Source organism: Dasypus novemcinctus, chromosome 16 (assembly GCF_030445035.2).
Source record: "Dasypus novemcinctus isolate mDasNov1 chromosome 16, mDasNov1.1.hap2, whole genome shotgun sequence".
NCBI lineage: Eukaryota > Metazoa > Chordata > Mammalia > Cingulata > Dasypodidae > Dasypus > Dasypus novemcinctus.
Genome location: NC_080688.1, coordinates 18,027,256 through 18,040,281, shown reverse-complemented (window position 1 = coordinate 18,040,281; position 13,026 = coordinate 18,027,256). Strand labels below are relative to the sequence as shown.

The 13,026-nt window shown below is 38.6% G+C and overlaps 1 protein-coding gene across 1 annotated transcript in view; it reads left to right on the top strand.

The window, feature by feature from the left end:
- Window positions 1-13,026, top strand: part of CEP192 (centrosomal protein 192) — a 129,263-nt gene that overhangs the window by 6,101 nt on the left and 110,136 nt on the right. The window contains 3 exon segments of the mRNA XM_058277264.2: window positions 2,038-2,205; window positions 3,952-4,077; window positions 9,608-9,771. Of these exon segments, the coding sequence (XP_058133247.1) occupies window positions 2,038-2,205; window positions 3,952-4,077; window positions 9,608-9,771 (458 nt within the window).

Here is a 13,026-nt window from a genome sequence, read left to right as displayed (position 1 = left end):
TGGTTGCAGACTACTGTCCAAATGTCCTAATATGCCATTTAGGGCTTTTAAGATCTTGCTTGATATGAGTATTCTAGTTCCATTTCTTTCTTTCTTCCTTCCTTCCCTTCCTTAGCTTCCTTCCCTTCCCTCCCTTCCTTCCCTTCCTTCCGATACCAGGGTTAAACCCACGACCTTGTACATGGGAAGCAGGCACTCAGTTACTTGAGCTACATCCACTACCCTTACCATTTTCTTTTGTACACCCATTGCCAAAATATACTGCAGTGGTATGGCCACAACAGACTTGGAACTTAAAGAGTGAATTTTGGAGTTAGATCTGAGTTTGAATCTTACTAATTAAACATCCTTGGGTAAATCTAGCTATTTTAGTGTAGGTTTGTTTCCTCAGCTGTAAATTGGAGATAATACTTGCATCATAAGGCTGTTCTATGGATTGAGTGGGTTCAAGTAGCAGGTATTTGTTAAGTTTTAATTCTCTTTCCCCTTTTGTTCATGCTTGTTATCCTAAAAAGCTCCTCATTCCATTCTTTGCTTATAAAAGTTCTGCTTGTTCTTCAAGGTAGAGTGCTAATATCCCCTCAATTATTGAACCTTTCCTGGCTTTTTTCTCTTTATTTTTTCCTGGCTTATTTTAATTCTTTTCTTCTCTTCCCCCTCACTTTTCTTTACTGTATTCCACACAACCCTTACATGATAAGCGCTCTGAAATATTTTCAAGGTTGAGTACTTTCTCCTGAATTCTGTGGTCAATGTCAAGTTGAACCAAGACCTGTGTTGCTTGAAAGTTCTCCTTTCATGATACAGATTCTGTGCCAGTATTTTCCAGACATAGTCATTTGTGTTCCACTTTACTATTTTTGCTTGGTCCATGTGCCAACTATGTTTAAATGAAAATTTTTCTTTGACTTACTTTTTTTAAAAACATTTTTATTATGTGACTGTATATAAACCATTCCCTACCCCTGATGATTCCCTTGTCTGTGTGCTTGTTGTTTAGCTTGTTGGGTTTTTTTGCTTGTTGTCTGCTCATTGTCTGTCTGTTTCCTTTAGGAGGCACTGGGAGTGAATTCAGGAACTCAATGTGGGAGGCGGGCACTCAACTGCTTGAGTTTTATCTGCTCCCTGCTCATTTGCTTTTGCTCGATGTCTGCTTGTTGTTTTTGTTCAATGTCTTCTTTAGGAGGCACTGGACACTGAACCTGGGACCTCTCATGTGGGAGGCGGGTCCTCCGTTTCTTGAGCCACATCTCCCATGACTCAATTTTTTTTTTAAAGACTTTTTTTTTTGTATTCCCCCCCCCCCTTGTGGCTTGCTTGCTGTCTGCTCTCTGTGTCCATTTGCTGCGCTTTCTTCTGTGTCTGCTTGTCTCCCCTTGTTGCATCATCTTGCTGCACCAGCTTTCCATGGGCACAGGCTGTTAGCTCTCCGTGGGTGCTGGCCAGCCTGCCTTCACAAGGAGGCCCCAGTACGCAAACCCAGGGCCTCCCTATGGTAGACCAGAGCCCAATCAGTTGAGCCGCAGCTACTTCCCATCCCCTGACTCATTTTTAAAACTGTTTACTCAACCGTAGCAGTAATCTCTGAAATCATGAGCTAGATATCACTAGTTAATTTTTTTTCTATTCCATGTTAGAATGAACACTTAACTGTTACTGTTTAAATACTTCCTAAAATCATCTATATATACTGTGTGTTAATGCCTTCTTTGCTTTCTTTATTGGGTAAGTTTGTGATAATTCATATTCTTTGTTACACCTAGCCAAGAGCAAATTAAGTTTTGTTGTGTTTCCTTACTCTGTTAATTATAAGAATATAGTTTGATGCTTGATGTTTACGTTGGCACTATAAAGTAGCAAGGTATTCCAAGAATTACTTTGCCTCAGAATATTTGCCAATAGTATCCTCTTAATGGTGTTTCAAAAATTGTTTCTTCAAGTTTATAATGTTTCTAAGATTTATGAGACTTGTACTCTTACTCATTTGAAAAATTTTGGTAGTAATATTTGAGTTATAAAATACTTTTGTTATTGCAGGGAGATGGAGGATTTTCGAGGTATAGCAGAGGAGTCATTTCCGAGCTTTTTAACCAGTTCATTACTTAATAATAGTGGAATTTTGGAAAATGTCACTCTTTCTTCAAATCTTGGCTTGCCTGTTGCTGTTTCCACACTTGCTAGAAATAAATCCAGCACTGATAACAGGTAAGATTTGTTTGAACAGGTGATGTAATTTTTTTACTTTTTAGGTTCATAAAAGCTATGATGTATTGATACTTATAGGAAATTTATGTCAGGCTTGAGCTTTTTGTTCTGTCTATGAGGGAGATCGTTGAATATCTAAAATTAATGTAGGAAAGTTAAAACTTACTGTCTTTTTCCATCCTTATTAGTGAGTGGTTGAGTGAGTTTGGGGTCAGTACTAATAATATTTTTCCTTTCCATTCCATTGTGTTTTCGGTTTGTATTAGCCTTACTGATTGCTGGTAATATAAACCAATTTGAGTTAGTGAAATTCAGAAAGGAAATTGATCCTAAGGGTACAGGAGTGTCATGAAATCAGGGGAAGGAATGTAGAGCTCTATACAAAGAAGGGACATGAATCAGGATCTGGGAAGCCAGTAGGATATTGGTTTCTGTCTTTCCTCTCTGCTTTTTTATATAATGATTTTATTCTGTTTCTTTCACCATACTGATTTTTATCTGCTTTTCTGTTCCACATTGCAAAATATTGTATCATGTATATATATGTATGTATATATGTGTCATATTTCCAGTTGCACAGGGAGACTAATGAATTGTCCCTTAAAAGTCTTACGATTTACTGGTTCAGCTTAGGTTGGGGTCCATCCCAAGCCCAATAACCTATGGCTAGGGTTTTGGATCATTATATATCTTTAGAGCTATGATGTGGTTATTACCCTCCCTCCATTTAAAAAAATTATGGTAACATATATAATGTAAAATTTGCCAATTTAATCATTTTAAGTATACAAGTCAGTGACATTAATTGGATTTACAGTGTTCTGCTACCATGGCCACCAAACGTTATCAGAACTTTTCATCACCCCACATAGAAACTCTGTACCCATTAAGTGTAACTCCCCATTACCCCTTTTCCCAGCCTCCGTTAATCTCTAACTTATTAATACTTTCTGTCTCTCTGGATTTGCTTACTATTTCACCTTACTATATTTCACCTAAGTGGAATCACATAGTCTTCGTCCTTTTGTGTCTGGCTTACTTCATTTAGCATCATGATTTCAGGGTTCATCCGTATTGTAGCATATATGGTGACCCTTTTAAGTTTGTTTTAGCCAGGTTCGCTTTCTTATACTTTTATGATTGTCTTTCTTTTCCAAACCTTCATTCTGTTGTGTACTTCTGAAATAACTTAGCTCTTATTGTTCTAATAATTTTCAGTTCCCTAAGTTAAGTTCCTCTTCTTTAGTAGAAGTAAACCAACTTTTATTTTCTTAACCTATAGATAGGTTAAATATCTTTCTAACCAGATAGATATTTGGTTAAATATAGCTTATTTTGCATCACCAAATGTAATATGTATAGTTCATGTATTCTTTGCGTATGGGATTCCTGTGTAATGTATGAAGTTTGCCCATGCTTAAATGTCTAACCAATTACCTGTCCTCCTCTCAACCTGAACATTGGTGAGGGCATCATCTTTACCTTTAGATTGAGGGGCTGGAGGCTCAGTTCTATAAAAACTCTTTTAGCTGTAAGATTTCTGTGACTGCCTCGTCTAATACATGCCAATGCCCTGTTGCTGATACACAAGTTTTCAGTGCTTTTGAACTGAGTGTCCTATTTGTTTTTTGCACCTAGTGCTAGATTTCACCAACATAAAGCCCTGTGTCATGGTGAATTGTAAAATTGTAAATGTGCATTTTTACTTCTTAGCAATTAAAACAAATTCTTTTTGTATGTGTGTAGGTATTCTGATATCCAGGCATCTTACGTAGTAGAAGGGAGATTTTCTGTTCCATCTGAATCATCTCACAGTAGCCAGAGTAATGCTGAACCAAACGAGAAGTTACAGCTTAGCTTCCAGGATGATGAGTAAGTTCATACCCTAATCTTACTTTTATTGTGTTAAAAGTGAGTCTTGTAGAATGTATTTTGCACACCTAGAAGATTATTTTAAGATGAATTCCTAGGATTGAATGTGCTGAGTTAAGAATATTTACCTTTTTTTTTTGATGTACCAGGGTGGGGGATTGAACCCAGGACCTTGTATATGTGGGAAGCTGGTGTTCAACCACTGAGCCACATCTCCTCCCCTGAATTCGTTTTTTTGTTTGTTTGTTTGTTGTTTGTTTCTTTGTTTCTAGGAGACAATGTGGGACTTCCCTTATAGGAAGCAGGTGCTCAACTGCTTGAACCACCTCCACTCCCCAGAATATTTACTTTGTGTGTGTTTTGCTTATTTTTTTTAGTTTTTCTATTTTTTTCTTTTAAGTTGTAATATTTACTTTTTAAAAATAAAGACTTATTTTTATTTATTTCTCTTCCCCTCCCCCCCCAGTTGTCTGCTCTCTGTGTCCATTTGCTGTGTGTTCTTCTGTGACCGCCTCTATCCTTATCAGCGGCACTGGGAATCTGTGTTTCTTTTTGTTGCATCATCTTGTTGTGTCACCTCTCCATGTGTGCAGTGCCATTCTTGGGCAGGCTGCACTTTCTCTTGCGCTGGGTGGCTCTCCTTACGGGGTGCAGTCCCTGCGCGTGGGGCTCCCCTATGTGGGGACGACACTCCTTGCGCACATCAGCACTGTGCATGGGCCAACTCCACACAGGTCAAGGAGGCCCAGGGTTTGAACTGTGGACCTCCCATGTGGTAGGCAGATGCCCTATCCATTGGGCCAAGTCCACTTCCCGTAATACTTACTTTTAAAGACATTAGAAAATGTATACTGGTTATACACCCACTAGAAGTATATGAGAATGCTTACATCTCTAAACCTTACTCCACATTTGGTGACAAAGAGGTAAAAAATTTATACACATGTGTATACATAGAGAAGAACGTCTGGAAGGTATGAACCAAATGTAAACAGCAGTTATTCCTTGGTGGTGAAATTAGGAGTGATCTTAAACTTTTCTGTGTTTGAATTTATATTTGAGTATTTTGGGGTTGAACATTAATGTTTATTCATTATTTATATTTTTGTTGTGAGTGTATTAACCAAAGGGGTGTTGATGGAAAGTACCAGAAGTCTGTTTGCTTTTATAAAGGATATTTATTTGGGGTAGAAGCTTAAAGTTACCGGGCCCTAAAGAGTCCAACTCAAGGTACCATAAGAGGTACTTTCTCATCCAAAGTCTGTTGCCATGTGTTAGAGCAAGATGACTGCCAGTCTCTGTGAGTATTTAGGCTTCCTCTCCCTCCTAAGGCTCTGTGTTTCCAGTCTTTTTCCAATCTCAGTTGTAGACTGGAGGGCCCATTTCTTCTTGGGCTCACCTGCAGCTGTAGGCTTTCAAGCTTATTTCTCTTCCCAGGACCTCTGCAGTCTAATGAGCTGCCTCTCTTCCTCTGTGTTGTTCTCTGTGTGTTTACTTCCGTGTGTTTTATCCCCAAGAGGGCTGGGACTTGTCACTGAGTCACACTCTAATGATGTGGTTGCATCAGAGCCCTACTCTTAACATAATTTAATCAGATACCCTAGCTGAATCTAATATAATCAAAGGTTTTCACACCAGAGGAACTGACCAGTTTACATATATAATCTGTATTTCTTTTTGGAATTCATAAATAATATCAAACTGCTACAGTGAGTTACCTCTTGATAGCCTTGATATCTAAGTGCTTGATGTTTACCCTTTGTATATTCATTCATTCAAGTACTTTTTTGATGAAGTGCCTACCCTTGCCAGGCACTCTTTCAGGTGCTTAGGAAATATTAATGAACAAATCATTGACATTACACAAATATAAAAATTGCCAATTACACAGAATTGTGTAATTTCCAATTAAAATTAAAGCATGCCAATTTTATAGTAGAAGGGATAAATGCTCTAAAAAAATAGAAAATGATAAGGAGGGGTATTAGGAAGACTGAAGCTAGTTGTTGGTGTAAGTCTTGTTAAGGAGATAAGGCATAATTAGAGACTTGAAAAAGGAGGGAGTTGGCTGAATAGACATCAAGAGGAAGAGGATTTTAGGTGGAGGGTAGAGCCAGCATAAAATCACCAAAGTAGGCACATACCCAGTAGGTGCAAAGAGCAGCAAGGAGGCTAGAATGGGGAGAGCAGGGGTTTAGATGTTTATTGTGAATGAGAGGGGAACCATTGGAGAGTTCGATCAAAGTATGTTTAAAAGACTCACTCCGCTGCTGTTTGGCAAACACACTGTAGGGAGGTAATGTTGGAAGTTGGAAGACCATGTAGGAGGCTGGACATGCAGGGAGGGAGTGAGTACAGATATAGGAGAACAGAGCACCAGGCCTGATCTCTGGGGCATGCCAAAACTAAGAAGTTGGAGAAGAATAGACAAAAGAGTAAGAATTAGTCATAAGAGATAAGAGGAAAAGAGTGTCTTGGAAGCCATGTGAAAAATTGTGTAAAAGGAAAGAGAGTGCTCTAAATGGGTCAAATAAAATGAGGACTGAGAATTGATCGTTGAAATTAGGATAGTTTAGGTTCTAGTTTTGGTGGAGGCACAGTAACTTAATTAGAGTGAACTTAAGAGAGAAAGGGAGAATAGCATTGGAGACAGCAAGAGCAGACAAACTCTTGGTTTTTGCTGCAAAAAGGAAGAGAGAAATGGGGCTGTGCTAGCCAGAGGTTATAGTGCGTCAAGAAATAGTTTTGCTTGTCTTCTTTTATGGTTGTTGAAATTGCTGAATGTAAATGGTAATAGGAATGATCCCCTGGAAAGAGAAGTTTTGATTACGTAGGAAGAGACATGTCTTTGATTAAATTTGAGAGGATTGGCTCTAACGTGCAGGGGAGGGGATGAATTGAGATAGAGCCATGGGTAGTTCTGTATTAACAGGTGAGAAGGCAGAGTATGTGGACCCACATGATGGTGAGAATCTGGAAGTGATCTTTTCTTTGCTTCAGGTTTCTCCGTGAAATAGGAAGCATGGTTCACAACTTAGAGTGGGGATGGAGGAAGAGTAATTGGTGGTTGAAAAGAGAGATGTAAAATAACTTTAAAGATAAAGATTTATTTATTTATTTATTTATCTCCCCCCCACCCTGGTTGTCTGTTCTTCCTCCTACCCCGGTTGTCTGTTCTCTGTGTCTATTTTGCTGCATCTTCTTTGTCTGCTTCTGTTGTTGTCAGTGGCACGGGAATCTGTGTTTCTTTTTGTTGTGTCATCTTGTTGTGTCAGCTCTCCGTGTGTGCGGCGCCATTCATGGGCAGGCTGCACTTTGTTTCCCACTGGGCGGCTTTCCTTACGGGGTGCACTCCTTGCACGTGGGGCTCCCCTACACGGGGGACACCCCTGCGTGGCGCGGCACTCCTTGCGCGCATCAGCGCTGAGTGTGGGCCAGCTGCACATGGGTCAAGGAGGCCCGGGGTTTGAACCGCGGACCTCCCATGTGGTAGGCGGATGCCCTAACCACTAGGCCAAGTCTGCCGCCAGAGATGTAAAATAACTTTCTGGGAGTGTGGGTAAGTGTATGGACTAGGGATATGTAGTATGATATGATAGCTAGACAGCATCAAGGACCCCACCTGAGAGTCGTGGTCACTAAAGTAATGCGAGATGGTTCAGTGTTGGCATGTATTTGTTCATAGTATCCTTTTATGATCTCTTTTATTTCTGTGGGGGTTGGTAGTAATGTCCCTGTTTTTATTTTTTATTTCATTTATTTCCATCTTCTCTCTTTTTCTTTGTCAGTCTAGCTTAGGGTTTGTCAATTTTGTTAATCTTTTCGAAGAACCAACTTTTGGTTAATTCTCTTGTTTTTTTGATCTCAGTTTCATTCATTTCTGTTCAGATTTTTGTTATTTCATTCCTTCTACTTGCTTTGAGATTAGTTTGCTGTTCTTTTTCCAGTTCCTCTAGCTGTGTAGTTAGGTCATTGATTTGACCTCTTCTTTTTTAATGTAAGCATTGAGGGCTGTATTTTTCAGGGTTCTCTAGGGAAACAGAATCAACAAGGGATATCCATCGATAGTAAGAGATTCATCAGTCTGTCACGCAGCCGTGGGGATGCACAAGTCTAGGTTCTGCAGGCAGGCGGCAACCAGGAGCTCCAATGAAAGCCCAACAAAGATTCTTGATGAGTTCTGGGAGATGCTGGCTGTCCAAAGACTAGCTGGGAAATTCTCTCTCAATGCTGGAATCACTTCCCCTTTTAAGGGATTCAGCTGATTGGGTAAAGTGTCCCTCACTGCTGATGGTAATCTCCCTGATTGATATAATTATAACCAACTATCTATGATTTACCACTGCAGTAAAGTCAATGGTGACTAAAGTCCATAAATGCCCTTGTATTACAGTTAGCCCAGTGCTTGCTTGACCAAACAACTGGGCACAATTACCTGGCCAAGTTGACACAATAACCTAACCATCACAAGGGCTATAAATTTTCCTTCCAGCACTGCCTTCACTGCATCCCATAGGTTCTGATATGTTGTGTTCTCATTGTCATTTGTCTCAAGATATTTACTGATTTCTCTTGAAGTTTTTTCTTTGACACACTTTTTATTTAAGGATGTATTCTTTAATCTCCATATATTTGTGAATTTTCCCTCTTTCTGCATCTTGTTGATTTCTAGCCTTATTTTGTTATGATCATAGAAAGTCTTTTGTATAATATCTATCTCATTGAGTTTATTGAGACATGCTTTGTGACCCAGCATATGGTCTTTCCTAGAGAAAGATCCATGAGCACTTGAAAAGAATATATATCCTGTTGTTTTGGGGGTACAATGTTCTGTATATGTCTATTAGGTTTAGTCTAGTTATCATATTATTCAAGCTCTCTGTTTATTGATCCTCTGTCCAATGTTCTGTCCAATGCTGAGAGTGGTGTATTGAAGTCTCTGAATATTATTGTAGCAATATCTATTTCTCCTTCAGTTTTGCTTGTGTTTGCCTCTTGTATCTTGGGGCATCCCTTTCAAGAGCTTGTGCAGTAGGGTGGAAGGAAAATTGCTTCTAAGGAGAAACATTTTTACTTACAGAACAGCAAAGGTGGATAAGATTGGCACAGAAACCAGAGGCAGGGGATAAAGGAATTAGCTATTTTTGCACATATACTAGATTGTTAAATCTGTCTTGATTTTAGGGGGCTGAGTTTTTTCCTAGACATGATAGTTTCAGAGATGCTTACTTGAGAAAGAAAAAAAAAAATCTCACCACTTGAGGGGCAAAATAGCACTATAGTATTTTGGTAGACTGTACTTCACTGGTGCCAAAATATTGATGTAAAAAATGTTGGTAGACTGTACATTACTGGCACCAGAATACCCAACAGTGTCACTGGTTGTAGCTTTTGGCTGGAACCAAAAATATTTCTTTTTACTGTATCCATTTTTCTTCCTTTTGAGAGGTGAAATACATAGCTGAATAATGGATATTTTGTAGATTTCCCTTAATTGCCTGAATGTAATTAAAAAGCATTCTGTCTCTAGGAAAAAGTACCAAATGGAAGCTCAACAAGTGTCAGGTGCTCTAATCAAAGATTCTGCATCTCAAAGTGGTATAGCACGAACACAAAAGGAGCAAGCTACAACTACACAGCCGTTTCAGGGCCAAGATATTTTTGATAGGACTTCATCACTGGAACAAGTACAAGGTACTGAACTATTAGAATTTATTTCTTAATGTATATTTTAAAATTTCTTTTTTCTGTCTTAGAACTAGTTTCTTATGCTGTCATTCAGCAAACTAAAAATACTTTGGTTTGGTATTTACCTATGTCTACTATACTTTATGGGAAAAGGTCTCGTAATTGATCTTCTTTCTCCTGGCTGATTAAACTGAAATCTCCTTTCCTTCTGAAAGGGCGCTGTCTGACAGTAACTGCACACATTATGTTCAAGACAGGGGGGCTCTTTAGTGTACCTTTCACCTCTCCTCAGTCAGGTTGTATTCTTATCATTCATCCTGCTACTTCCTAAACTTTTTTTTTTTTTTTAAGATTTTATTTTATTTATTTATCCTGTCCCTTTGCGGCTTGCTCGCTGTCCGCTCTCTGTGTCCATTCGCTGTGCGTTCTCTTGTGTCTGCTTGTCTCCTTGTGTTGTGTCATCTTGCTGTGTCGGGCCATCAGCTCTCTGCAGGTGCGGGCCAGCCTGCCTTCACAAGGAGGCCCTGGGAAGTGAACTCAGGGCCTCCCATATGGTAGATGGGAGCCCAGTCAGTTGAGCCATGTCCGCTTCCCTCTAAACTAATTTTTTTTTTTTTTTAAGAAATGTTACACAGACTGTATTTTATTAAGATCACCATCTTTAAACATTTCAAGGCAAACATTCAGGCATCATAAACATAAAAATTTCAATACACAAAATTCAAATTTACAAGAAACCAAACACAGAAACTTATTTTTGGACTAGACAGTTATTGCTGCACTACCTTTAATTCCTTTTGCAGAGTCCAAAAATGTAGGAAAACTCTAAAAATGGAGCAGAAGCATTTCCGTACACTGGTATCCATAATCTAGTCTGTGCAGAAATGTTTCCACTAGATTCATAGAGTATTCTTTGGAAGAAAGAAACGATAACTGGTCATTTGGTTGCCCTTCGGGCCTTCTGCAGTTCTTCAATGGGCCTCCATTCCTGGTTGATTGTTAGAAGCTTTTGAGGTATATTAGGATCCACAGATTCCCAGGGTTCTGTATTTCCTTTTCGATCAATGATCACATCGGTTTTTCGAAGGGAATATACAGCAGAAGATGAGGCTCTGCCTGCAGCAAAGGTCATGATCACCACCAAAGGAATAAGTTCCTTCTTTTTCATCAGGAGTTGGAAAAAGTTCATGATGACTTCAGTGTAGAACACCAAATCTAGAATTTTTAAAAAATCCAAAATATTGATCAAAACTTCCGCCACTAGCTCCAGGTCTGGTGGGTATCAAAACATCCCAAATGCTCCTAAAAAGCCAACCTAAGACTCACGCATCACCTCCTTCTCGGAGAGCTGGCTCACCTGGTGGGCGGGTCGGCGCACGCGAAAGATGTTAACGCCTAGAACCTAAACTAAATTTTTAAAAAATTTATTTCATTTTATTTTTACATTCAGTTTTATTGATACATATTAATAAAACATAAATCCATCTAAAGAGTATGATCAGTATTTGGTAAAATCACTTTGTGTATTCATCATTTCAGTCATTTTTAGAGCATTTCATTGTTCTAGTAATAATAATAATAATAAAAAACCAATCAAACAAAACTCATCACCTCTTAATCTCTCCCTAAACTCATTTTTATGTAATCAGTAAGTTATAAATTCTAAAGGAAACTACTATTTCTAAGCAAACCAAACTGAATGCTTTGGAAGTGCTCAAAGTTGAATCATTTAAGAGTTGTTATCAAATTAATTGTGGGAAATAAAACTACAAAAATATGGGTGAAAATTGTAGAAAACAATATAGGCTTTATTGTCAGATTTTTAAAAAGTATTAAGTTTTTTTACTTCAAAGAAATCAAACTGGAAATTCGAAATTATGAGTGATAGGTTTATGTAACAAAGATACTGCATTCTTCTAAACTGTAGTGCCATTTAAGAAAGGCCCTGCTTGATCCTAGAAGATTGATGAGTGGATGTACATTTATATTTTTAAGTTAAAAATTGTAAGGATATTTCTGTTTTTCTTGATGAAAAATCTACAAAAGTAGAATACTATTATTAACTCCATACACTCTCAGCAGCAAAATAAAAAATAAGTTGAACATCACCAAAATTAAAAGCTTTTGTGCTTCAAAGGATGCTATCAAAAAAGTGAAAAGACAATCTAAAGAATGGGAGAAAATATTTATAAATCACATATCTGCTAAGAGATGAGTATGCAGAATATATAAAGAACTTTCAACTCACCAATAAAAAGACTACCCATTTTTTAAAATGGACAAAGGATTTGAATAAACATTTCTCCAAAGAAGACATGTGAATAGCCAACAAGGTGCTCAAACCATTAATCATTATGGAAATGCAGAGCAAGACTATAATGACAGGGAAGCAGTTGTGGCTCAACTGATAGATCATCCGCCTACCATATGGGAGGTCCAGGGTTCAAACTCAGGGCCTCCTGACCCATGTGGTGAGCTGGCCCATGCGCAGTGCTGATGCGTGCAAGGAGTGCTGTGCCATGCAGGGGTGTCCCCTGCGTAGGGGAGCCCCACATGCAAGGAGTGCGCCCCGCAAGGAGAGCTGCTCTGTGTTAAAAAAGCGCAGCCTGCCCAGGTGTTATGCCACACACACACAGAGCTAACACAGCAAGATGACACAACAGAAAGAGACAAAGATTCCCGGTGCCGCTGACAAGAATCCAAGTGGACACAGAAGAACACACGTAGCAAATGGACACAGAAAGCAGACAGTGGAGGGGAGGAAGGGGGGAGAAATAAATAAAAAATAAATCTTTAAAAAAAAAAAAAAAGCTACAATGACATACCTCTTCAAAACCCCCTATGATGGATATTATTAAACAAGTGTCCATCATGTGGAGGAATTTCAGCCCTTACACACTGGTGACAGGAATGTAAAATGGTGACGTTTTGGAAAACAGTTTGGCAGTGCCTCAGAAAATTAAATGATGGATTGCCATATGATCCAGTAATCTACTTCAGTGGAAATGAAAACATGTCTTCCCAAACACTTGTGCACAGATGATAATAGCGTTATTCATAACAGCTAAAAAGTGGAAACAGCCCAAGTGTTATTCAACTGACGAATAGATAAAATAGAATCTCTCCAAATATTGGAATATTATTCATCCTTAAAAAGGGAGTAAAGCACTGATAAATGATACAATATGAAATTTGGAAGCATTGTACTAAGCAAAAGAAGACAAAAAAGACCACATGTGATTTCATTTATATGAAATGTCC